This window comes from Saccopteryx bilineata, chromosome 6 (genome assembly GCF_036850765.1).
Source record: "Saccopteryx bilineata isolate mSacBil1 chromosome 6, mSacBil1_pri_phased_curated, whole genome shotgun sequence".
Classification (NCBI taxonomy): domain Eukaryota; kingdom Metazoa; phylum Chordata; class Mammalia; order Chiroptera; family Emballonuridae; genus Saccopteryx; species Saccopteryx bilineata.
Window position 1 is genome coordinate 140,985,453 of NC_089495.1, and position 25,140 is coordinate 141,010,592.

The following is a 25,140-nucleotide window of genomic DNA, read 5'->3' on the forward strand; positions in this document are numbered from 1 at the left end:
TAGATTAGGGCCTGGAGAGTCAAGCTTGCATCTGAGTCAAGCCCTTTACCTGGTGGTGTGCCCGAACGAGAGAACTGGAACCACCTGAGACAGTTGAGAACAATTAGGGGGAAGAGGGGACCAAAACCAGCAGCCTTACCAGACTCTTAATGTTGAATGCATTTGAGGTGGATGTTTGTGTAGGGGTTGGGTGCCTTAAGAGAGGACAGGAGGACCGTGCAGCCCAGCACTCTGGCTGGGAGCCAGGGGTTCCAGCAATGAGGTGTGGGTGCGGGGGTCTGTTTCACCGTGGGTACTGCTGTGTAAGGGGAAGGATTAAATCTGATGATTACATTTGGTCTGAGTCAAAAGGTGCTGTCAGCCGGTGGGACTAGTTTGGGATGGCAGGAGATGGGTGACACTGGCTAAAAAGCAAGCAATTTCTTTTTAAACGGGGAGAAAGGAGTTGGAAAAAGATAATGAAACTAATTTTTGCAAGCCCATGCAGCACCCCATGTAAATACATTCTTCACCAATAAAGAAAAGTTCCTGGCTCGGTGCAACATCTGAGCACCGGTGGCCAGGTGCTCAGAGGATGCCTGGCTTTCTGGGGAAAAGCGCCGGAAAGACGAACCAGGTATGTAGTACATTGAACTCAGCCGGAGCTGCTGGGGGGCGGGAGGCGGGGGGAAGGATGCAGGGGGGCGGGCACGCGCGGGAAGTCGCGGCGCCGGCCGGACCTTCTGCACCGCGGGAGTGCTCACTCCCTAGCTCTGGGCCGCGGAAGGATATTGCACTTTGACGAGCTGGGGCCGAGCCCCGGAGCCGCGAGGCCAGCGCCCGCGCCCGCGCCCCGGGCCGTAGCTGCACAGGCAGCGGCAAGACGCCCGCGCCGCCGGCGGGCGCCGGGAGCAGACCGAGGACTGGCCTCCGCCAGACTGATTGATGGGCGCCCAGCTCAATGAAGGGGGCCCGAGCGGGAGAGGGGCGGGGCCGGCTTCAGGCTGAGCCAGTGGCGGGTGCCTCGGGGGGGGGGGGCGGAGGCTCCGTGGAAAAGTGTCGGTGACATTGAATGGGTAGACTGAGCGCGAGCGAGGCGCGCGCGGGGGCGCGCCGCGCACACGCGCACAGCCGTCTCCACTAGCTAAGAGATTCCCCGGCCACGTAAGTAACTATTAATACCGCCTCGCGGGGAGAAGCGGGCGTGCTGAGCTCGGGGATTGGTCTCGGGCACCGTCGGCCATCCCCTTCACTTTTAAATACACGTTCCTCGTACCTTCGAGGGAGAGAAAAACAAATAAAAGAAGAGGAAGAAAAGCCGTCAGTTTCCTCCAAAGCCAACCCGTGCAGGCAGTCGGGTTTAGGGTAGGAGTGGTTGCAAATTTTTCCAAAGATCCAGTTACCCAGCGGGAAAGGAACGCCACGGGTTGGAGGGCTGGGGGCGCATCCCCTTCCAGCGTACGGAGGACCCCCGGAAGCTCGGGCTGGGGAAATCGAAGACCATTGATCTGACCTCGTCCCTGCCTGCGCTTCTCCCCCTTTTCAGAGGACGACCGGAGAACGGCGACAGTATGAGCTTGTGTTGACCTCCGGCTCGCTGGCCAAGCCCTGGGCATTGTCGCGGTACCTGCGCCCGGCCCGCGCCTCAAGTCTGCGCCCAGCTTTTGCAATCTTTTGTTGGCAGCGCTGACCGCTCTAAGTTAAATGCTCCCTTGCTTTTTTTTTTTTTTTTTTTTTTTTGGTCTGTTTGTTTAATTTTGGGAGAGCTCTTGGGATCTTGGAAAAGCCTCAGACGCCACCTACAGTTAAATCTTAGATAACTACCCTCTCCAGCACCCCCCCTTCCACGCCCCCAACCCTTTCCACCAAAAAAGGGGGTGCAGTGCGGATTCCGTCTGCCGAGCAGCGTGAGCCGGTAGACCTGGGCTGATTTCCTTTTTCTTTTTGTTGAGTTTCTGACGCGTGGAGAGCCAGCCGCCGCCGCGCGCTTCCAGAAGACTGTACAAACTAGAGCAGTAGGCTCCTCCGCCGCGTCTGCGAGTCTGAAGCCTGCGTGGGGATCGCTCCGGGGGACCCGGCGCTGCAGCTCCCACTTTAGCAACCCGGCTTCTCGTCTAGATCCACGTTGGAAAGAGAGGGAGAGAGAGAAACTAAAAGTGCGGAGATTCTGCACGTCGCTGGCTGCTTTGGGGTAACAAAAGGACCCGAGTCACTGCCGATTGAGTACCCCCCGGAGCCGGGCTCGGAGCCGACCAGGTGCCCGACGGCCCATCTGGGGCTTCTAACTCTTTCTCCGCGTAGCCCCTTCCCGTCCCCTCCCCTCGCGTCCCCTTTTTAAATCCGTGGCTCGGAGGCGCCTACAGCCGCACTCGCCAGCGACTCATCCTTCCAGCGGGTTTTTTTTTGTTTGTTTGCCGTGTGCGATCCTCACACTCATGAACATACACAGGTCTACCCCCATCACAATAGCGAGATATGGGAGATCACGGAACAAAACCCAAGATTTCGAAGAGTTGTCGTCTATAAGGTCCACCGAGCCAAGCCAGAGTTTCAGCCCGAACCTCGGCTCCCCGAGCCCGCCCGAGACTCCGAACTTGTCGCATTGCGTTTCTTGCATCGGGAAATACTTATTGTTGGAACCTCTGGAGGGAGACCACGTTTTTCGTGCTGTGCATCTGCACAGTGGAGAGGAGCTGGTATGCAAGGTAAAGAGCCCGGGGTTTGCTTTTGCTTTTAAAAAGATTCCCCGGCCGTTTGGAAGGCGCTGGAGGGGGCGGAGGTCGCCAAACCCTGGAGTCTGGGAGAGAGATTCGCCGGATCGTAATCCGTGGCCTTGTTAAAGGGGTTTATATATTTATTTGTTCTTGTGCGACTAGTTGTTGCGAAGTTTTTAGAGCATTGCAGACAATGGGGCGGGCTGCGGCGGGGGCGTTTTTAGGGACAGTCCAGGACGGGGAGGGCGGCGGAATCGCGCGGGGGGCCACGGACACGCGTGTTCCCAGAACCTGGTGGAGCTTCTCCGCGCGACGCCGGGTCCCACTGTCCAGGGGATTTCTGCTGGTTTCTAGCCCCCCTCCCTTTCCCTGCAGGAGCAGGGAATCCCCTGCTAATTTCAAGGCATTGATGACTTGGTTTCTTTTGCAGCCATTGTTCTTAGCAGCGTGCAGGTGTTAAACCTTTGTTCCGAAGGTGCCCTTTAAAAGAGACACACAAAGGTGTCTCCTCTGACCGAGCCCAGGGGCCCAGCGCGTGGAAGGAGCTTACAAAGAGCTTTCTTCTGCCTTGAGCCTTAAAAGGAGGGTTGTGGGTGGAAATCAAAGCTGCCTGCACACCTTTGGGTGTAGGAAATAGTGACTCCTTTGAGTCTTTCTCTCTTTTGTCGGTGTCTTCTCATCCTCAGACTTCCGTGTTGAAAGCCCTTTGGTTCCCCCTAACCTCCTGCCCCAAAGCACACCTTTGCCTGCAAGGTTTGGAACTTCAGGGATACCAGTGCTAATAGAGGTGGACACTGCGGTTTCCTTTTTGTCTTTGACCCTGAGCAGTGAGTGATTTGTATCTGTGTGTGTCTTTGTAAGCGCCCACTGGGATCCAGACACGGGGATGAGCAGCAGAAGAGTTGGGGGGGGGGGGATAAGAAAAGGAGAAGACATTAGAGCATACCGCTATTCAGGAATTGGACATAGATCAAGAATTCATTGTCACTTCATGTTGTTCCCCACCCCCCGGGGGAGGGGGTGAGTGTAAGGGGGAGCCATCAAGAATGAGGAACCCTGCCGGCTTTGAAATGGTCACTCTGCATGTATGACACTTTTACCATTAACCACAGACTGCTTTGTGGACTTGATTTCATAGGGGACTGGAGTATTTCATTGTAAAACATGGGTTTTGTGGAGGTCTCCAGTCAGTTTTGCAATTGTTCAGATCAGACCTCAGAGGAAAGAAAATAAGAGGCTCTTTTTAAATATTGCTCTCTGCTTGTACTGAGCATTTGGTATTTTGCATCTTCTCCAAGTTATTGACACCCAGAGCAACCCTGCCTGGTTAACCAAAATGCAGTAGGCTATTCAGAGTGGGAGTGAATTCTCAGAAGACCTACAATGTTGCACAATAGGGTAGTCATCCTTTGAAATGAATGAGTTCCACAGAGCTGCCACTCTCCTATGAAATATGCACAATCACCCAGCAGTGTTTTCACTCCTTTTGCTCAACTTGGGTACATACAGCATTTTCAGATTTTTCCAAGGCTGGAGATGCTTTTAAGGAAGGGGACTCTGCCACCAAATTCTGCAGGAGCATCATGCCATTATTTCTTTGTTTAAAAGCAGAGGTGACACTGGCCCCTGTTCTTTCTTTCTCCCTTCAGATTCTTCAAGACATACTTCATTTTGGGCTGACCTTACAGTGTCATTTGCAGACTTGCTCTCTGGCCTGAAACTGTACTTAATCTGCTGGTTTCCTTCTTGCAAAGATTGAATCAGCCCCTCACCAATTACTGTGTGGCTGCAAGTGGATTTAAGTGCAGTATCATTGTTCTGCTTGACAGAGGTCATCCCTTTAAGACACAGCAGTTTCTGTTTTCCTGTCTTTTTAACAGAGGTGATGTGGATGTCTCTTTATGCAAGCATGCTAGGAAACTACAAGTGGGATTTATAAGACTGCTTCTATGAACCACCCTATGATGCTCTGTGGGCTCTCAGTTTACCACAAGACACAGGGAAACCTGTACATGGATCAATTTCCTAGGGATGTCTTAGAATATGGAGTTCTTGTCTCCTGGCTCTGTGTTGACCCAAGAAAAAAGTCTCTGCAAAAAGAGATCAAATTTGAAGAGACCACTTATAATTGAGGATTGTACAGGGAATTGTGTAGGACACTATTTAGGGAGGGAGAATTTTGGGGGTCATTTAATCAAAATAATTAAGCCTGTTTATTGTCTGCATGCATACTTGTAAGCAAAGGGAAGAAGGGTGCTTTAGCGGGTCTTTATCAATGTTGGTAGCTACTGTGCAGATTGACATATTACTATCTTTGCAGAATGGATGCCCTTTCTTAAAAAATTTTTATTTTTTTTAATTTCTTTGCAAATGCTATTAAATATGGCCCAATCTTACTACTTTATCTGAACTGTCACATTATATAACTAAAGCTCCAGATTAAACATTCAAAAGCAGCTGGCAACCAGGCTTATGGCTTAATTTTGCACTGGAAGGTGATGGTTTAAATACCAATCCAGCCCATAAATACCTGTTATAGCTACTAATAAAACTTTGGTTCCTACCCATTTGGGAAAACATTAGTACTGCCTGTATTTCTCATACTCTGTCCACCATCTTGGAATTTGGTCTCCTCTACAAAGGGTATGGCTACACAGATTGAAGCTGCCATGAATATGTTTGATTTTTTTAAAAAAATTTTTATCCATTCAGCAGTGGGGCAGGATCATAGTCTAAAAGGGCTGAGTGAAAAGCATCTTTTATATTTTTTTGCAAATGCACTTGAAACAGGAAGTATGTTGTAAATAGTCATCCCTCCCTGAGCATGGGCCACAGAGCCTGCAGCCTGGCACTTGGTGCAGCTAAGATCTATAACAGCCTGGCGTGTTTAAGTTAACCTCTGCAGAGCATTGATTATTCTTTGAAATGTTTGAGGCTGTTCTGGGTCTCTGCTGCTTGCAGCCTGGGTGTTCAAGTTGACTCAAGCATTTCAGATCGTTAATGTAATGGACCTCAGAGGTCACTGCTCAGAGGTCATCATTTGACAGTATCAGGGTGTGATTTGTGGTCTCTGGAGATGCTGAAAGGACCCATTCTTAAATTTCTAGGGCTTTCCTGAGATGTCTCATTGTGGTTCATTCACAGCGTTGCTTTGCTCCCTTGCCTAGGGCTGAGCGCAGGAGCGTGTAAGGTTCTTGCTCACCCTGTCTGATTCACAGATTCAAATTTTTAAACCAAGAGCAACTTAATGCATGGATTCTCAAATAGCAGCTTGTATCCCTGGACGGGTTTCGGAAGGCCTGTGCTTCCCCTTAGCACAAATCCATTATCGTGGGTGCATTTGGGAGTGGGCACTGTCAGCAAAGAGCTTTTATCAGATTCTGGTGTGGGATTCAACCGAAGAAAAGGTCAGCAAGGTTCTAAATCGACGTCGTTCAGTGTATGAAGAGAAAGAGGCCTCGTGACCTAAAGTGCTTTTTGCGACCTCGTCCAGATTAGCAGTGGTCCAGCCAGGATTAGAGCTTCTGATCTGGTGATTTCTAGGCCAGCATTTTCGCCGCCACCACACTGCAACATACTGGTCAAAGAGAGAATGTTTTAACTGATAAGTTAAGTGATGGGGACCAGGGAGCAATCCCAGCCTTACACACTTTCTAGCAAAGCTCCCCACGCTGGCCCTCACTCCCGCAGGAGCGTACATGTGTAGACAGATAATAACACCGCAGCCTAAACCCAGGCACTTGTAGTCCTGATTTCGTGGAGGTTTGCAAATGAATAAAAGCTATTTTTTTTTTTTTTTGTATTTTTCTGAAGTTGGAAACGGGAGGCAGTCAGACAGACTCCCGCATGCGCCCGACCCGGAGATCCACCCGGCATGCCCACCAGGGGGCGATGCTCCGCCCATCTGGGGCGTTGCTCTGTTGCAACCAGAGCCATTCTAGTGCCTGAGGCAGAGGCCATAGAGCCATCCTAAGCGCCTGGGCCAACTTTGCTCCAATGGAGCCTTAGCTGTGGGAGGGGAAGAGAGAAACAGAGAGGAAGGAGAGGGGGAGGGGTGGAGAAGCAGATGGGCGCTTCTCCTATGTGCCCTGGCCAGGAATCGAACCCAGGACTCCTGCACGCCAGGCCGACGATCTACCACTGAGCCAACCGGTCAGGGCCCTATTTTTTTTTTTTTTCTGAAGCTGGAAATGGGGAGAGACAGTCAGACAGACTCCCGCATGCGCCCGACCGGGATCCACCCGGCATGCCCACCAGGGGCTACACTCTGCCCACCAGGGGGCGATGCTCTGCCCCTCCAGGGCATCGCTCTGCCGCGACCAGAGCCACTCTAGCACCTGGGGCAGAGGCCAAGGAGCCATCCCCAGCGCCAGGCCATCTTTGCTCCAATGGAGCCTCGGCTGCAGGAGGGGAAGAGAGAGACAGAGAGGAAGGAGGGGGTGGGGGTGGAGAAGCAAATGGGCGCTTCTCCTATGTACCCTGGCCGGGAATCGAACCCGGGTCCCCCGCATGCCAGGCCGACGCTCTACCTCTGAGCCAACCGGCCAGGGCTATTTATTTATTTATTTTTTTTAATTTTTTTTAACTTCAGAAATTCTCGGTAGGTTCATATCTCTGAGATATCTTTCAAAACGGAACGGAGGACGGATTTTTCTTTTTCCATGACCCTGCCATGAGGTGGCATTTCACAGGCTTGTTTTGATTCATGGGAAATCATTGCATAAGTGATTCATTGAGCTAGAATCTGCTGCGGGGCGGGGGGTGGGGAGTGTGAGCGGAAGCACTTCTGCCTTCCTAGTGACAAGGACTGCTTCCTATCCCCAGCTCTGCCACCGGGGGCCAGATTGGACTTGTTCTCTGAGCCTCACATGCCACCTCTGTGAAATGAAGGTTTTGAATTCGATCACCACTAGGCAAAGCCTAGATATTTAGTCCATTAATTGCTAAGATATTGTGTAGTGCTATATGACATATTGTATAGCACAAAGCATATTGTCTATAACTGTCATAGTTGGAGGTTGTTCATGTACAGTTTCATCATTTTTTGAAGGAATATAAGATATCTGTGTAGACTGGTATGAGTCACTCCCAGGTTTTGCCTTAATTCTTCTATAAACAGAGGCAGTTGGGCTAGAGAAAAAAATAATAAAATTTACCACTTGTGGTAAGTTTTAATATTGCATCTTTCAAAGCTTGTTTACCCTCATTTTCTTATATTATCCTCCCAACACCGTGAGTCAAGTAGTGTTTGCCCATTTTACATGTGAGGATGTGGAGGCTCAGAGAGGTCAAATGATTTCTTCAAGGCCCCACAGCTGGAAGGTCACAGGCCCACTCTGTCTGGGTTCAAGATCAGCTCACCTTTTGTCATCTCAGATCCAGTCCCTGTGGGAAGTGTTGGCATTCTGTGACTTGGTCGTCTAAGAGGCACCTCTGACCGTGGGTCTTGCTGTACATCCTGCCCTTAGGTGTTTGATATCAGCTGCTACCAGGAGTCCCTGGCCCCGTGCTTTTGCCTGTCTGCCCACAGCAACATCAACCAAATCACCGAAATTATCCTGGGAGAGACCAAGGCCTACGTGTTCTTCGAGCGAAGCTATGGCGACATGCATTCCTTTGTCCGCACCTGCAAGAAGCTGAGGGAGGAGGAGGCGGCCAGACTGTTCTACCAGATCGCCTCAGCCGTGGCCCACTGCCATGGTGGGGGGCTGGTGCTGCGTGATCTCAAGCTGCGGAAGTTCATCTTTAAGGATGAAGAGCGGTGAGTCCCTTTCCCATGCAGGCGGTGTCCCACGCCAAGCTGCCCTGGGCAGCTTGCCCGATCAGTGGGCGTGGAGGCTGTTGGGCTGCCTGGTGTCCAGGTGTGGAGGGACCAAAGGGGGGGTACACAGTACAGGGTTTGATGTACCCTCGGAAAACAAGTTGCCCCTGCTCTGAAGGTGTGTTCGAACTTTCAAAGGACAGGTGCAGGATCCTCTACGACCCAATAATTATCTTTGTTTTGCTGCTGTGAGCTCTGAAGACGGCTGCAGGCTTAGGTGGCATTTTCAATGTGAACAAGGCAGGATTTTCCAAAATCCTACCTTCAGAACACTCAGAGCCTGGCATCATCATTTAAAATGATTCATTCATCCATCCATCCATTCATTCATTCATTCTCTTACTCAATAGCTGGTTCCTAAAGATATATTATTAGTCATAGTTCTCGGTGCTATGAATAGCAAGACACATTAACCAGTCAACTCAGCTATAAAGACAGTGTTACAAGCCCTAAATAAAGGAATGTATTAGATGCAATGGGAGTTTGGAGCTGAGATGTCGGTTCTAACTAGGCAGATAGTTGTTTTTATAAGAGAGGCAATTTGGGAGCCAAGTCTGAAAAGATGAATATATTATAGGCAATGTGGGGAGGGAGGCTCGCACTCCAGGTGAGGAGGCTGCCCTTGCAAGTCCTCGGCCAGGGAGGGTCTCAGTTATTTCAGGAGTCAGCTGGACAGGATGCTGGGCATCTGGGTCCCATTTATGGTTCTTCCATAACTCATTACATTCTCTTTAGCAGGCCCCCCGGGGCCCTGCTTTCTCCTCCAGCTGACTTTGATTGTAAAAACTCTTTCAAGTGACTTTTTTTCTCATTAGTGACGTGCTTTTTTAGAGTGGTGGAGGCGACTGATTTAGATTCATTGCTGACAAGTCCAAAGAATTGTCCTAGTGGGTCTATGGACGTGATGTCATAGGGTTCCCATGATTGCTGTGGGCATGCTTGTCTCTTGTTAGGAAAGTGGTCGACGGAGTGGCAGTCCACGATCCCACAGCCGAGGCGGGCCAGCTGAATACAGGTCTTGTGCACTCCATCCGTGCGCTCACTCTGCTCACGTTTTCGAAATGCCTTCTGTGGGTCAGCGCTCTTGCTGTCACACCTCTCTGCCTCCCAGTTTGTTTGCCATTGACCCCAGCGGCCTGTGGTATTTTTCAGGGATTGCTTGAAGGAGGCTGATGGGCACCTAAACGAGAGAGGTCTGGTGGTGTGGGCTTTGGTTCTTCGATAGTTGTGGTTGGAGCTAATTGGGAAGTAAATGACTGGGGAAGCCTTTGGGGATTAACAAAGGCAAAGGGCCCGGATACCCAACCCAAATAGAATAATTCCGTGAGCATGTATAATTCAGCAGAGCATGCAAAGTGCAGACAGCATCTGGGTTTCCTGGACCCACAGAGGTTAGCCATTGTTCCATGTTTCACCCATAAAGGGGTATCCGAGGCATCGGGGCAGCTGACATCCTGGTGTTTGGTAGCAAATGACTTTTCCTCTTATTAGCACACTGAAGAAGAAGAAGGAGTTACTCTAAGATCTGGAGTGTGGGGCGATGCTTATCTTTTCTCTTCTTCAGCATTGATGCCTCTGCCCTGGGGCCGGAAGATGCAGGCCCTTATCCTGGTTTTGCCTTTAATATCCTCTGTGACGGTAGATGGGACCCTTGCCCCAGCCATAAGTCCTTATTCTTTTATTGTCCTGGCTCAGTTATAGTGGCTCTAAGGTCTTTCTGAATTATCACATTCAGGTCTGTGCTTTTATTTTTGAATATTCTCATTGGGAAGGTAGATATGTATATCTGACCCCCCAATAGGATACTGACAAAGGTATCCTATTTGTCCTTCTGTGTCCCTCCTTTCCTGGAAATGTGTCCACTAACTGTAACTACAACAGAAGAGGTAATACCGAGGTGAATGCATATATATGTGCAGTGAGTCACAGTAGAGTGGAGGGACATCCCCAAGTCACAAAACACGGGAGCAGGCATGGACTCGCAGTTCCTGAGTGTCCAGGGATCAGCGCCCCAGCAGTGAGTGTGCTTGCTTCGGTGCCCACAGCCAGCTGGAAGGAAGCAAATCAGGGCAAGGGCAGAGCTCGCACGTGCTGTCCTAGGGCTTTCCCAGGCCTGCCCTGTCCTTGATGACAGCATGTGTGACAGTGCCAAGGATAACGTCACAGCAAAGCCAAATCCTGGATGTCCTAGGGCCTTGGGAGGGCACACCAAGATGTAAGAAGCTTCCAACAGGAGGACTGTGGGTTGCTAGTTTTCACTTTGGAGTTATGTTTGACTTTGCAAAAGAGCATGACCCTTTCTTGAAAGAATGACAAAAGAAAGTACCCCATGTGAAGGTGACATTGGAATAGTTCACTGGAGCGAACGCGGCAAAGCTAAATCCTTTTTTAATTTTAAGAAGCATTTTCCTTTTGAAAAGGAAAACGCTCGTGACTTGTAGGAACCTGATTGTCATCTGTCCCCAGCACGTCTAAGAGCACCTGAGTCTCTGTAGCCCTGCATTCCCAAGGGGCCACCAGTGAGGATGACTCTCCCATCTGATGGGTGAGGTGACAGCCACACAGGTGTCAAGTGACTTTGCTCAGGGTCACAAAATCCAGTTTGCCCATGGAGCCAGCCTGGGAATTTTGTCGTTTCATACCAGAGGGCTCGCCCCGTTGCTGTGGTCCCAGTGGATTTGTTCTTCTGAACGTGACAAGTGCCTGTGTCTGGGCAGGGCTGAGAAGGTCGCTTCCATTTTCAAGGGCACAAGAAACGTTCTCATAAATAGCAGCTAAGACTTCTTTTTAAAACCTGCTTGTCAAGTCTTTGTTTGGGGCAATAATGTCCAGTAGCCTTTTTTCTTCTTATTGTTCTGGGTTTTAACCTTCTGATTTCAGAGGGTGAGACTCTGATTTGTCACTCAGCCTATTTCTCTCAGTGTTTCCCAGGAGATATTGAGTGTCACAGCAGAATTCTCACTGGCCTGGAACGTGGCTGGAAGGGAACAAGAGTCAGGCAGGGGCCCTGGGACCTCCTCGGGGCCTTGCTGCTGGCAGCCCTCACCTCCTGTCCTAGGAAATAGGACCTAATCAGCAGGCATCTCAATAGGACTAAAGCTTCCTCCTCTCCTGATAGGAAATGTGGGGAAACAGTGGGTTGCATCTGAAAGACTTCCAAAGGTGAACTGATGTCATCCACCTGTTTTCCGAACCTTGAAGCATTGGTCCTCAGTGGGGAAGGCGTTGAAGAGATGTGGAAAGGCTGCTTTATTATTAATCTTCACATCACCAAGCACCTTCTGCACATAGGTCTTCTCAAAGATGCGCTTCCTGTTTCTTGAGAGTGATTGAGGGCTGAAGCATTACCTTGTGAAACAGGCTGCGTCCCACCTGGTCCAGAGGGAGGCCGGCCTCTGGGTGGACCCCTATGCATAGTTTTTCTGTGCTGGATCCTCTGTAACTCTCAGTCCATGGTCACCTGTGAAAACATTCTGAGCAGCACTGTCGGCTCCATGAATCCAGTTCCCCGCAGGTGGCTTTGCTGATATTGTACACAGACGACACCCGGTGCTGTGGTCGACCCCATGCCTGTGTGCCGGCTGCTTCTCAGATTCATCAGCTTCTCTTTCTTTCTGTTTTATTTCGATGTGGGCCATAGGTTCCGATTCTGGCTCTGCCACTTATTAGCTACCTGATCTTGGATAAACCATGTGATGCTTCTAAGCTGCAAGCTTCCTCTGAGCTAAAATAATAATTGCATCCCTCTGGGGTGTTTGTGGAAGTTAAATGGTCCTCTGACTCAGGGGGCAGGGCAGGCACTCACTAATGGACAGCTGGTCCTCGAGTCATTGATAAAACCGTTGCCATTAAGGCTGAGCCGCTCCTGGGGTCCTGTGGGTTCATGGAGAGTGTGGTCTATCTCCCTGGCAGCCATTTCCGTGAAGAGGGCTGCCCTTGTGATGTAAGGGTTCAGACGGAAGCCACATCCTCTTCTCTCTTTTGTTTAATTATAACGAGGGAGTCAGCCCTGGGAGGGCAACTAGGAGGTCAAGTGCCTATGGTGTGGTAACTTCAGCTCGGAAAGGCCAGAAGGTGGCAAGATGTAGGCAAGGATGGTGGCCACGGGGCTCACTAGGCAGCACGGGGTCCCACCCACCTGGCCTGAGCCAGCCACTGTATTTCCTGTCCCTGGACGTTTCTGTAGAGCAGGGCCCCTGATTGAGTTTGTCCTGGGCACTACCTTTGCATCCACAGTTCCTGTAGTGAAATCTGAGTGGAAGGGGCTTCCTGTGGGTGGGGCCCCGAATCTGATAGAGGCGGTGCCCAGATCCCCGAAGGGTGTGCCGCGTCCTGCAGTGCGCCTCCCCTTGCCCCGGCATTAGAGTGATCTGCTTGGGCCCCGTGTTTCAGTCTGAGCCTCGAAGTGGAGACCTGCACTTAGGAGAGATCTGTTTACTCCCATGTGGAGGCAGAGTCGCTGTCTGGACACCGATCTCTGCTCCTGCACTTAACCTTGCCAATTTACCCAAACTCTGCTGCTCAGATTGCCTCATCTGTAAAGCAGAGATAACACGACTCACCCCACGGGATTCAATGAATTAGTGCGTGAACCCCGCACTTAGTTCGTAATCAGCGCCTGCCATCCTGCGCCCCCCCTGCAGGGCCAGCTTGCTGACTCAGGACCTGAAGAGTCCTTTAAGCTGGTGTGACCTCGGGCTGCAGACAGGGCCGTGGAAAGCAGGTCCCTGTTTGGTTTCTCTTCTCCCTGGGGACAGGGCCCCATGCCGCCCCTCTCTTCCCCCCTCCCCCTGATCGAGGTTCAGTGTTGACATTTCTTGGCACAGAAATACCCCGTGTGAACTTAGAAACATGCTTCTGTACATGTTTCTTCTTTGATTAGAAGATCTTTATCAGTTGACGTCACAGGTTTCATTTCCTCTGCTTTGTGGAAGCTGATTGGGGCCACCTCTGCAGGAGGCAGCTGGGACCCTTTGTAGAAGCCCAGAGACTCTCTGCGCAGACCCCAGCCCTGTTCCTCATGCTGGGGGTGGGGGCGAGGATGTTTCCTCCCTCGCCAACCTGGGTCAGTGCTCTCTTTCTCTGTGGTTAGCGTCCCTCCTAACCTCTTCCTTTAGATCTGCAGGTTGCTGCCGCTTCTGTTGAAGCTGTAAGATCCCGCAAAGTCCAGAAGGCAGGCATGGGAGCCCTGGAGCCCAGACTCCGCTGTCTTTCATTACGAGTGAGTTACATTATTTTATGTTGTAGGCTCACTTTATTTTAGGAAAACACCTTTCCGTTCTTCTATGAAGGAGACAGAGCTCCTGTGATTCCCTTCTTTAAATTGACCACTTTTCTGTCCTTGAGGGAAGGCTTGCTTCCCTGCCCTTCTTCCCAGGATGGTCAGGGACCCCTCTCACAGCACGTGCCCCGTCCTGTATGGCCACGCCTCCTCCCGGGGCTCTCCTCCTTGCCTGCTGGACCCAGAGCTTCCTGGACACAGGGGCTGTCCAGTGCTCACTGGTCCTGGAACGTGGTGAGCAGTGAATCCATAAAAACATCCTTACTGGAGTTGGAGCAGCTCAGATTGGAGTCCAGTAAGAGAACGAGAGGGGCAGGGAGGAGTTCAGATCATCGGTGTCCAGGTCGTTGCCCAGAAAGTAAGACCGGAAGTTGAAAAGTCACAGATCTGGTACATAGACACCTTTTCAAAAAGAACGGCTTTCACAATTCCATGTCAAGTGAGAAACTAATCCAGCATTTCATTTGGATTTAATGATTTATGCAGACGTGGCATTTGCTGAAGACACTGGTATCTATGTCTGGCTTCTCTGATCACAGTTAGAGAGGAGAGCTTCCTCAGGGTTCTGTGCTTAGCAAGAGACTAAATAGTATTCTTCAGCAGGATTTCTGGTGGGGCTAATTACTATTTGTACTTAATAAATTAGCTGATGGGCTAGACGGGACAGAGGTCCTGGGCAAACATAGCTGAGGGCACAGCCGTGAGACTTTTGATTTCTGTCCACTTAGCCTGCCGACTCCAGCCTACCTTCCCTGACGTGGGTTGGAGATGAGGAACTTGCAGTCTCCAGCCCTGCAGGGACTGAGCATAGTTGCTGTTGTGACTGTTCTCCGTCACTGTCTGATGGCTCTGGGCCTCCTAACCCAACAACCTGGAGATTTGTTTATTCTTCCACAGATATTCATTGAGCACCTGTTATGTGCCAGGCTCTGTGGCAGGTGCTGGAGATACTGCAGTGACCAATGATAGATAGATACCCTACCTTCAGGGGGCTGAACATTTCAGTGAAATAATGTCTGGGGCCCACCATGAATCTGACTCCGAGTTAACCACAGCACTTAAATGAACTCGTTTAATCCTAACTAATGACGATAGTCACATTCATGTAAAACCAATACATAAGGCAGTGTCACTTTAACCATTGTATGGATGAGGAAACGGGCTCAGGGCCTCACAGCTCCTCAGTGCCCTACCCGAGGTCTATGCCCAGGACACCTGACTCTTGAGTCTGGCTCTCAGATACCACGTTGGCTCCAGGAAGTAGATGCCAGCTAAAAAGCCAACTCCTGTGCCCAACCCATAGGGAGAATTTTTTCAAGCAGTTAAGCAGCAAGGGTACACCAGGAGGACCTCTCCTGCTGGATTCTAAAGAAAGCTTGGTACCGGATTCTCTCGGGGCAGTCATAGGCTGTTCCACCATCCGCCAACCTCAAGTGCAGTCCTGTCATGGCCCGTGGCTCCATTTCATGCGGTGGGTTTTGTTTCCTCTACAGATCTGTGAGATGGGGCCCATTTATCTCTATCCGCCGCGCCTAGGACAGGACTTAGCGTTGTCTGTACTTGGTGAATGTGTGACCGTTGACTGCAGGGGTGTGCAATAGCCCTGTAGGCTCTGGAGGCATAAGGACTATGAATCAACCCCTTAGATGTACTGATGGAAACACATTTTAAATGTTCTTTACCTGGCACTCTTGAGAGCTTCTCTAAACCATGGGATAGAGCCCAGCCTGTTTGAAATGTCTTTGGACTCTAGACATTGCAGTTCTTAAGCAGAATCCTGCCTGCATGTCCTGAAATCTAGGCACCTGGGGGCCTCTTAGACATGACACTATCTTAGACACTTTTATTAAAGCACCTACTATGCACTTCTTACATTGCTAGCTTTGGGGTGTGCCAGATTCAGTACCGGGGACCCTTGCCTCATGGGAGGCACAGTATAGTGGTTATTTTTAATACCATTTGCAGAGGATTGGGGGGGCATCAGAAAGCTAACTAGATGGTAGGGGAGAACGTTGCCACGGTGGAGCAGGGAGAGAAAATGGCTGCATCAGGGGGGGCTCAGCTCGTGCACAGGCTGGTCTCATTGACACAGGAGAGAAAGGAAGGGGGCCCAGAAAGTCTGGGCCAAGGTCATGAGGCCCAGACCTGCTGTGTGTAGGGAGACCTGTGCTGGGGAGGACACTGCAGAGAGAGGACACTGCATGGGGCAGGTGAGGCTGGAGCCCTGCCCACCAGTGCGGCGTGGAAGGAAAGTTCTGGATTCTACGCAGGTAGGCAGGGGCAGCCCCTCGAGGTGCACTCAGCAGCCAGGTGTGCCCTCAGCTGCCGGCACGGGGCTGACTATGTGCAGAAGCTTTTCTGAGAGCCCATCCACTCGTGATTGATTTGGGGTTGGGGATCCTTCAGGAGCCGCGTCTAAATGCAGGGGAGCGAGGGGCCACGGGCGTATTGATGAGGCGGCCAGAGCCGCTTTGTCTTTCTCGGGATTCCCTGTCTGTTCCTATGGAGACAGCAGGCTGCGCGGGTGGTGGCTTCCTGAAGGGAAGGCGTTGGAGGTGGATGGATTCCCCGCTCTCTCCAGTGTGGCCATGATGACTTGGCGACTGAGCCTGCCGGCAGACAGCCCTGGCTGTGCCGCCGGTGTGCTGGGAGCACCTGCTGCTGGAGTTGGGTTGAGTTTCTCATCCCAATTGTGTGACTTCTTAGTAAGTGACTTCATCTGAGTGCCCACATTTTCATCCGTCCTCCCCCCAGCTCCCAGGTTGTGTGCAAGGTGCCGAGCAGTATTCCCTCTGCACACTTAACCAGCCCCTCTCAGGGGCCCCTCCCTGTAGACTCTTCTGTCCCTGTTTCCCTTATTGGTGGCTCCTCTGTGAGCAGCTTGGCCTTGGAGTTGGCCAAGGCCAAGGTCTGTCCACTGAATCTGTAGGACCTGGTGCATTAGTGGCTCTCAGAGGTGCCTTTTAGAAAAATGGATGCACATAGGAAACAGAATGAAAGGAATGAAGATAGATTGGGCAGAGCTTAGCAGCTCGTAGTGTCCCAGCAGTGGCTGCAAGGTTGGTGTGGTGCGGGGACAGTCCTTCCCGGGCCCCCCAGCAGTCCCCCCAGGTGCTCACACTAGGACCGGCAGTGCAGGCAGAGCAGGGCCAGATCTCCTCGCTGCAGCTCACCTCTCTTACTTGACCCTTCACCAGCTTGGACCCAGCCCGTGGAGTGGCCTTCTGTGACTTCTCCGGATTGCACTGACCTCAGGCCACCGGACTTCCCATCCTGGCCAGGCCCACTTTGGCTGGGTGCCCAGCCCGGCCCCAACCTGGCCCGCTCTGTCATGGCCTCTTCCTGCCCAGAGCCCAAGGCGAGGTGTTGAGGTTTAAAAGCCAAGCCTGATTTGCTCATGCAGGCTATTTGTGACAGTTTTGGAAGGGGCACTTAGTGTGGAGGGTGTAAACTTGGGTTTGGATCTGAGCTCTGCCGCTCACTTGAGAGGTGGCCTCAGCAAGTCACATCTATGCTCGGTCCCTCAGTTTCTTCATCTGGTGAATGGGCAGGTCCAGCTTCCTCTATCCACCCCATGAGCTACAGCAGCTAGATCGTGTTTGTGATGGTTTAGTGTGTGACCTCGTGCTGAATACACCTGGGGCCATATTTGTCTCCTTATCCCCAAGGTTTTTCCTTAAAACTTTCTCTGTTTTGGACTCAGTACATCTGTGAGTCGGTGCCGGGGTATATTTTGGAGAAGGCACCAATATTAGAATCCTGACAACAAGTCAGACCTAAAATTTTTCTGTTATCCTATAAAGGACATTTCACTCTCTGTGCCTCAGTTTATTTTTCTAGGAAGTTTGCACATATAGCATGTGCCTTTCAGTTTTGTCATGAGAAGCAGAGATGTAGACTGAATAAATTCCAGCATTGGGATGTTTAATTGATGATTGTCACTGTTACTATAATTATTATCATTATTTTAAGGATGTCATATAGGAAGTTGTTTTTACCCTTACAGCTTAAAAATTAAAGTAAACTTATAATCAGGAATTTTAAAGCTAGAGGAGCCCTTTTCAGTCCAGGGAGCTGTATGTTCCCATTTTACAGAAGGGAAACTGAGGCTGCAGAGCCTGTGGTCCCAATGCTGGGTTGAGCCCTAATGCCCCTAGGCAGCCATACCAGCCTCTGCTGAGAGTGGGCGGGGCACTGGGCTCTCCAGGCCAAGGCTGCCTCTCCCCTCCCCAGAGGCGGGGAGTGGAACCATATCCTGCTGGTTCTGGCTTCTGATCCAGTAACACAAGGCCAGGTACTGGGCTGCCTCTGGGAGCCTTGCTCATTCAAAGTCCGAAGCAAGGCCGGCTGCTCCCTGCCCAGGCCGAGACCAGGTTGCGAAGATGCACGTGGGGATGCAGAGAGGCAGCCACACCCCTCCTGCGTGGGCTCATGGCTCTTCCCTCCTAGAAGCTGCACAGTGTAACCACTGCTGTGTACAGCCTTACCTCCCTCGTCACTTTTGGGAATACCTGTTCTTTCTGTACCGCCCCCTCCACGAAGCCCACCCTGAAGATCTTCATCAGGACTGAGTAAAATGAGCCTCTGTGAGTGAGCTGGGCCCATGTTTGGGGGAAGACCATTCGAGGATGGGGGGTGGGGACAAGTGCAAAGAGCCCCATTAGGAATCTGGGTACAGAATTCACATCCACTGCCATTGGCCTGGGGCTTGAACTGCCTTCCCCTCCAGGCTCCAGGGTTGGAGGTGGGACCTGACCTTAGCACTGAACTCGGCCAGGGTGGCCTCCGCTGCTGGGCTCTTGGGCAGGCCCCGCACAAGTACCGGGCAAGCCTTGTTCATGTAGTCCTTACAGCCGAGAAGATGGGTACTGCCTGTCATATCTATACCCCCGGCGCCTGGTTTAAATGCCCTAATAATGGTTGGGACGTGTGAATTCCTAGGGCCACTGGTGCTTATGTTTGTGATGCTGACTCTGCAGGGCACATCAGAGATGGAAAGCAGACTTACTCATTTCCTCCTATGTGGACACGTGGAGGTGCTCCACCAGGCCCTCCTCACACCCCTCTTATAGCGGAGAGGGCAGTGGCCCCCATTCCCAGGGCGGGCATCCAGCCCCAGAAACCTTCCTTGCTTATCAAGTCGGTGGGGACTGGACCGGAAGTCCTCCGCCGGGACGCCCCCCCCCCCCAAGGTCCTTGTTTGAAGACATAATCCAGAGTGCCGGCCTTGACCCTTGCCTAGCAGTGATGTAAACAAGTTCAGGATGTTCCAAGAAGCAGGCCAGGTCAGGACGCAGCTTCCTCCAAGGCCTTTCCATGCCCCCCTTTCCCTTCTCCCTCCCCTGCCTGGGATGCGTGTGCTCTGTCATCCACCAGGCAGGCTCCTGCCCTCTGGGCTGCCCACGCCCTGACCCTGGGCTGCCCACGCCCTGACCCTGGGCTGCCCACGCCCTGACCCTGGGTTGCCCACACCCTGACCCTGGGCTGCCCACGTTGAGGAGCCTTCCTGACTGAACCACCTGAGCCATCACCGGTGATTTCCTCTCTCAGGTGCTCTGTGGTGGGAGCAGGCGCTCAGGGCCAGAGAGAGGTGACCTTTCAGTCCCCAACCAGCCTGGGTGCACATGGAGGAAAGCTCACTTCTGCTTTGGAAGTGGATTTTATGAACTTGAAAAGGAAAACTGATATAGATATCCAGTGCACATCCAGGTCCATAGATGATGTTTGATCTCGGGTGCTTGGTGGTTTTCAAATCAAACTGGCCTGGTTTTCAAATCAAACTGCAGGATCCCAGCTCACAGGGCACAGAATGTCACAGTCTGCTGGGGACTGGAAACCCAGTGTCTGAAGGGAAGGGGATGGTGTGGCCCATGGGTGAGCTCAGGGGCAGCACAGGGAGGTGTCTTATTTCACTCTCAAACCCTTAGGTATTTGCATAGCTGCTGAGTCCTGCCTTGGGGTGGGGGAGGAGGGAGGTGAGCTCCAGTGAGGGGGTTCATTGATAGGACAGACCCCTTACCATTGGCTAGGGCTCTTTTCTGGAGAATTCTGGGAGAGGGTATAGGATGCAAGTGTGGTCACTGTGGCCTGAGGCAGACAGTGTGGAGAGAATGAGAGCCTGGGGCCGTGATCTGGGTGGGATAAGGAGGAAAGGGTTTTAGATGTGGCTTAGTGTAAAGAGCTGAGGTGCTGATGTCTGTCCCTGGAAAGGCCTGAGTCACATCTCTCGCCACCCCACTGGAAAGTGCCTGAGGCGGAACTTATAGCACCCACCCCGCCTGGACCCTTCCCTTGACCTCTGCTTAATCCTGACCAGGTAGGCAGAAATGGGCTCTTGTTTCTTTAAATCTGAGCGCACTGAATTCCAAGGGCTCCACTGTGTGTCTGTCCCTTTCACTTTCCAGTTGTGTGTCTGCCATGTGCCAGCGGTTTGTTGAGGTGCTAAAGGTGTGGCAGTAAACACAAGTGGTGTCCTCTACACACTGGATGACTGAGGGGAGGGGAGGAGTGAGGCGGTCACCGGAGAGGACCACCAGAGTACATAATACAAAGAGCAAACACCTGTAAGTGTAGAAAAATAGGCGTGAAGTGTTCCGGTGGGGGGGAGGGAGCAGTGGGGAGTGGGGTGCTGCTTTATATAGGATGGTCAGGCAAGGCCTCTTGCATGAAATTCCTCTGAGCAGAGACCTGAAAAAACGTTCGTGGGGGTGAGCTGCACGGGGCAGAGGAAGAGTATTTGGGGTTGGGGTCCAGGGGAGGACTTATGCAAAGGCCCCAGGAAGGACCCAGGTCAGTGGGCGTGTTTGAGGAACACCAAAGAGGCGGGGCGGAGAGAGGGAATGTGGCCGAGGGTGTGGGGGAGCAGCCTTGGCCAAGATGCTACTAGCCCCACCTGCTTGGGCTCTGGACTTGATCCTCTGATTCCAATGTTGTGCTCCTGCCATTGGATGGCTCCTTGTCTCACAGATAGGTGGGCTTAGTTTAGGTTGGCTATTACTATGGATTTCACTGCAAGAATGATTCCCGTAGCCCCTCCGCTGTGGAGACGGAGGAAGCTGGGGGGGCCGCATGCACCTGTGGTTTGCGCTGCCCTCGCCTCTGCCCCTAGGGTTGCACTGACTCACTTCTGCTCTCCAATCTTAGGACATGTGGTGCGGCCCCGGGTGGGCCAGTGCCACCTGCCATGGGCAATGAGAAAAAGCAGAAGGAAGAGAGGGTTCTGGGTTGAGTCACTGCAATTTCAGAGCAGTACGTCTTCTAGACCCGTCCTGGTTTTTATGGACCGTTAGCTCTCGGAAGAGGAGACAGTAAGTGTACTGCGGGTTACAATAGAGCACGGGTGAGCAAATACAAAAGATACATTGCTCTGGATGACAGAATCCCAGAATGTTCACTCTGGCAGAGACGTTAAAACTACTTTGCCTAGATAGGTGTATAACAGTAAGAATGTATTTAACACTAATAAACTTGTACACTTAAAAATGATCAAAATGAGAAATTTTATCTTAGGTGTATTTTACCACAATAAAAAAAACCAAACAAACTAAAATTGAAAACAAAGGAAGATGATCTAGTCCAACCTTCCTTTTTAAGGCTGAGAAACAGGCTGAGTGACATCCACAGCCACACAGCGGGTGAGCGATGTCTGGCAGGTTGAGTGACTCCTCCACAGCCACACAGCGGGTGAGCGATGTCTGGCTTCAGTTCGCTCTCTCAGCCCCAATCCGGCGCCTTTTCCATTAACCAGTGAAGAAAATAAGTCCGGGGAAGTTGTCTTTGAAACTTCGTGGTCTTTGAAACTCTTGTGCAACTCTGCAATCTTAGAACCAACCAGGATTTTATCAGACCTTCTCTCTAGCAAGCCCCCAGCACCTCTCCCTGGATTAATTTGAGCCTCGCCTCCCTTCTGGGGCTCTCTGAGGAGTTGTGATGATTGCCCTTAGAGGCTGAGACCCCGGGGGAGGAGGAAGGGAGAGAAGTAGTGGATGGAGCCGAGTCACAAGCTCCAATTTAAGACTAAAGCCTCACTGTGGCTTTCCCCAGCACTTTCTTATCCTCTGCTCATCTGAGCCTCGTGACTTCTGGGACCACAGCATAGTTGCTTGGAAGTGCACTTTTGAGACGAAAGAACCGACTGATGCGACAGACACGAACCTTGTAGGAGCTTCTTGGTGCTATTTAGGAAGCTCTAAGCCAGGAGTCGGGAACCTATGGCTCACAAGCCAGATGTGGCTCTTTTGATGGCTGCATCTGGCTCAAAGACAAATCTTTAATAAAAAAAATAATAACATTAAAAATATAAAACATTCTCATGTATTACAATCCATTCATTTCCTACCGCTCATGTTCATGGTTGCGGGTGGCTGGAGCCATTCACAGCTGTCTTCCAGGATAACACCAAATTTTTATTGGATAATGCCTAACGCACACAGGTTGTTGTATGGCTCTCACGAAATTACATTTTAAAATATGTGGCATTCATGGCTCTTTCAGCCAAAAAGGTTCCCGACCCCTGTTCTAAGCCCTAACTGCAGTCCCTCTTCCCTGCTCTGTGTCCCCTTTTGCCACAAGCCTTCACCAGTGGGATGGGATGGGACTGTCTGAGCTTCTGGGGCTTGGGAACTGCTGGCACTGGGCTGTGGGGGCAGTACTCTGGCCAGGAGATTAGGAGGAGGGTTTCAGTTTTAGGCACTGAAAGGCAGTAGTTCCTAATTTTCCCCTTAGAGAATAGCAAGGCAGAGGAACAAGAATTCTGAGCCGTTTCCTGGGCTAAGCAGAGAAAGCTGGGCCCTGGGTCAGGGACAGCCCTCAGTCTTAACAAGTCCCTTTACTTACGTCCTGGTCCTCAACTCTATTCACAGGAAATAGGTATAGTTAATATGGTGACCGATTGTCCTCCTTTAGGAAGGACAGTCCTTTTGTAAGTTCCGTCCTGCTTCGAAAAGTGTCCTCCTACATGTCCTCCTTTTTGATATTGGAAGACTAATCTGTAAATGCAGAGTCAATCATTGCATGTGATGTGATGTATTTGTATTTGACATGATGATTCGTCAAGGATCAGTATTTAAATGAGAACTTTTTTCTTACACAATTATTATTAAAAATTAATAGGTATGTAAGCATAATTACAATATAAAATATTATAAATGTTTTATTATGTACTTATCATAGTATATTATTGTTGCAATGAATAAAATGTTTCTTTTATTTACAATATTGTTTTCAATTTATTTTTTGTCCTCATTTTCATTGTAAAAATGTTGATGACCTTAATAGTTAATGGTAAGAACTCATTTCCAAAAGTATTTACTGAGCACTTACTTTCTTTTATACCCAATGGTGATGTCAAGACCTGCTGTATATAGATACGGACTTGGTTCTAGGGACCGAGTTTAATGAGATTTATCCACCTCTGTTCTTAACCCAGAGCGCCCAGGAGAGCCTTACATTTTCATCAGCTAGCACTATGGCCCTCAAATGGCAGGGGGAAGATTGGGGATCGGCTGACAACTTTGAAGAGGATCTTGGGCTCATACGCTTCCTCATACACTCACCCATGCACACTTATACGCATGCATACCTGGTTGACTTAGGAAGACATGAGGTCAAGTCTTCTCTGTTACCCAGCTAAAAGGCTTTGGGCAATTTACACAGACTCTGAGCCTCGATGTCCTTTTCTGTGAAATAGGGTAGAAAAACCTTCCATATCCAACAAAAGCATTGTTGTTAAGGCCAAAATGCAGCTGAGTAATGTGAAAGGCCCTTTAAACTAGTCTATCCTGGAAGTCAGAAGTGGTGGTCAGAGCTTCTGTCAACGTCCCAGTTGGTTGGATCTGAGTTAAAATCTTGTGAATCCCAGTCATTATTCAGATGTGATTTTGAGAAAATTACTTAATCTCTTGTTCCTGTAGCACTAAGACAGGGCAATAATATGTGGTTTGTTTACTCGTTGAAGGCTTGAGTCCCCTAAAAGATAATAAGCTTCATGTATAGTCCTTCTCAGTCTTGTTCACTCCTGTGTCCCCAGCCCTGGAAGAGTGTCTGGCACCAGGAAGATGCTCAGTAAGTAATGTTTGGCTGGTTGAATGAACAAAGGAATAAATGAGTGAGTGAGGGAAGAGTCACCGGAAACCTAGTGGGAGCTGTTACCATGATGGATTCCGGTGTTTCAGGGCACCCTTAGCAGCTCATGTTTCCTCTCTTTCTGGCAGGACTCGGGTCAAGCTGGAAAGCCTGGAAGATGCCTACATTCTGCGGGGAGACGATGACTCCCTCTCTGACAAGCATGGCTGCCCGGCTTATGTGAGCCCGGAGATCTTGAACACCAGTGGCAGCTACTCGGGCAAAGCCGCCGACGTGTGGAGCCTGGGAGTGATGCTGTACACCATGTTGGTAGGGCGGTACCCATTCCATGACATTGAGCCCAGTTCTCTTTTCAGCAAGATCCGACGCGGCCAGTTCAACATCCCAGAGACCCTGTCGCCCAAGGCCAAGTGCCTCATCCGAAGCATCCTGCGGCGGGAGCCCTCCGAGCGGCTGACCTCGCGGGAGATTCTGGACCATCCTTGGTTTTCCACAGATTTTAGCGTCTCGAATTCAGGATATGGTGCTAAGGAGGTGTCTGACCAGCTGGTGCCAGATGTCAACATGGAGGAGAACTTGGACCCTTTCTTTAACTGAGCTTACGCCCCACGGAGACTGAGCTGGTACCCGAGTAACAGAGGGCAGTGGAAAGGAATTCTTCCAGGGAGCGCACGTCACTTGGCTTGGTAGCAAGGCAGACACTGACACTCACAGGTTTCTCGGTTCAAAGAAGGAAAACCTTCAAGGAGTGGACTGGACATGTGGCATGGGGACAAGAGGTGTGGGATTAGGGGTCGGGTCTGGAGTCGGTCAGGGGGGTGGGAGCCACCTGGAGTTTATCCTCCCCGAAGGAGTCCGGAGGCCACCTCCAGTCAGTGGGCCAATTCCGCCTGCCCCACTTTTTATTTTGTTGAGAAACAGTTGCAGATCCTGACAGAACCGAAACACTCTGCCTCAACTGTTCATCCTGGCATCGCACTGTTAGCATTTAATTCTCACCACGATTCAGGGAAGGTACAATTGGCCAAGGGGTCTTTTTTTTTTAAAGCAAGCCAACCACCTATCTGATAATTAATGTTCACTTCAAAGAAATTTGGTGCACACAGACCAACATGCAACCTGGGTGCTAAACCAAAAAAAAAAAAAAGAAAAAGATCCAGTTTGTGTCTCTTAATCTCTTTCTTCAACTCATTTCTTCTAAATATACGATTTAATAGCCCGGTCAGGAAATGACATGTTAATTCTTTGCTCCCTGAAGGGGG

General features: G+C 50.8%; 1 protein-coding gene across 2 annotated transcripts; it reads left to right on the plus strand.

Moving 5' to 3' along the window:
- The first annotated feature begins 1,018 nt into the window (after positions 1-1,018).
- TRIB2 (tribbles pseudokinase 2) lies at positions 1,019-25,140 on the plus strand. Of its 2 annotated transcripts, none has more exons than XM_066235624.1 (4): positions 1,019-1,143; positions 1,526-2,684; positions 8,162-8,454; positions 24,007-25,140. In XM_066235624.1, exons 2-4 carry the CDS (start codon positions 2,415-2,417, stop codon positions 24,473-24,475), a joined length of 1,032 nt encoding a protein of 343 aa, XP_066091721.1. In that variant the 5' UTR covers positions 1,019-1,143; positions 1,526-2,414; the 3' UTR covers positions 24,476-25,140. The 2 variants fall into 2 exon arrangements, with proteins under 2 accessions (XP_066091721.1, XP_066091722.1); XM_066235625.1 differs by lacking the exon at positions 1,019-1,143 and adding an exon at positions 1,153-1,344.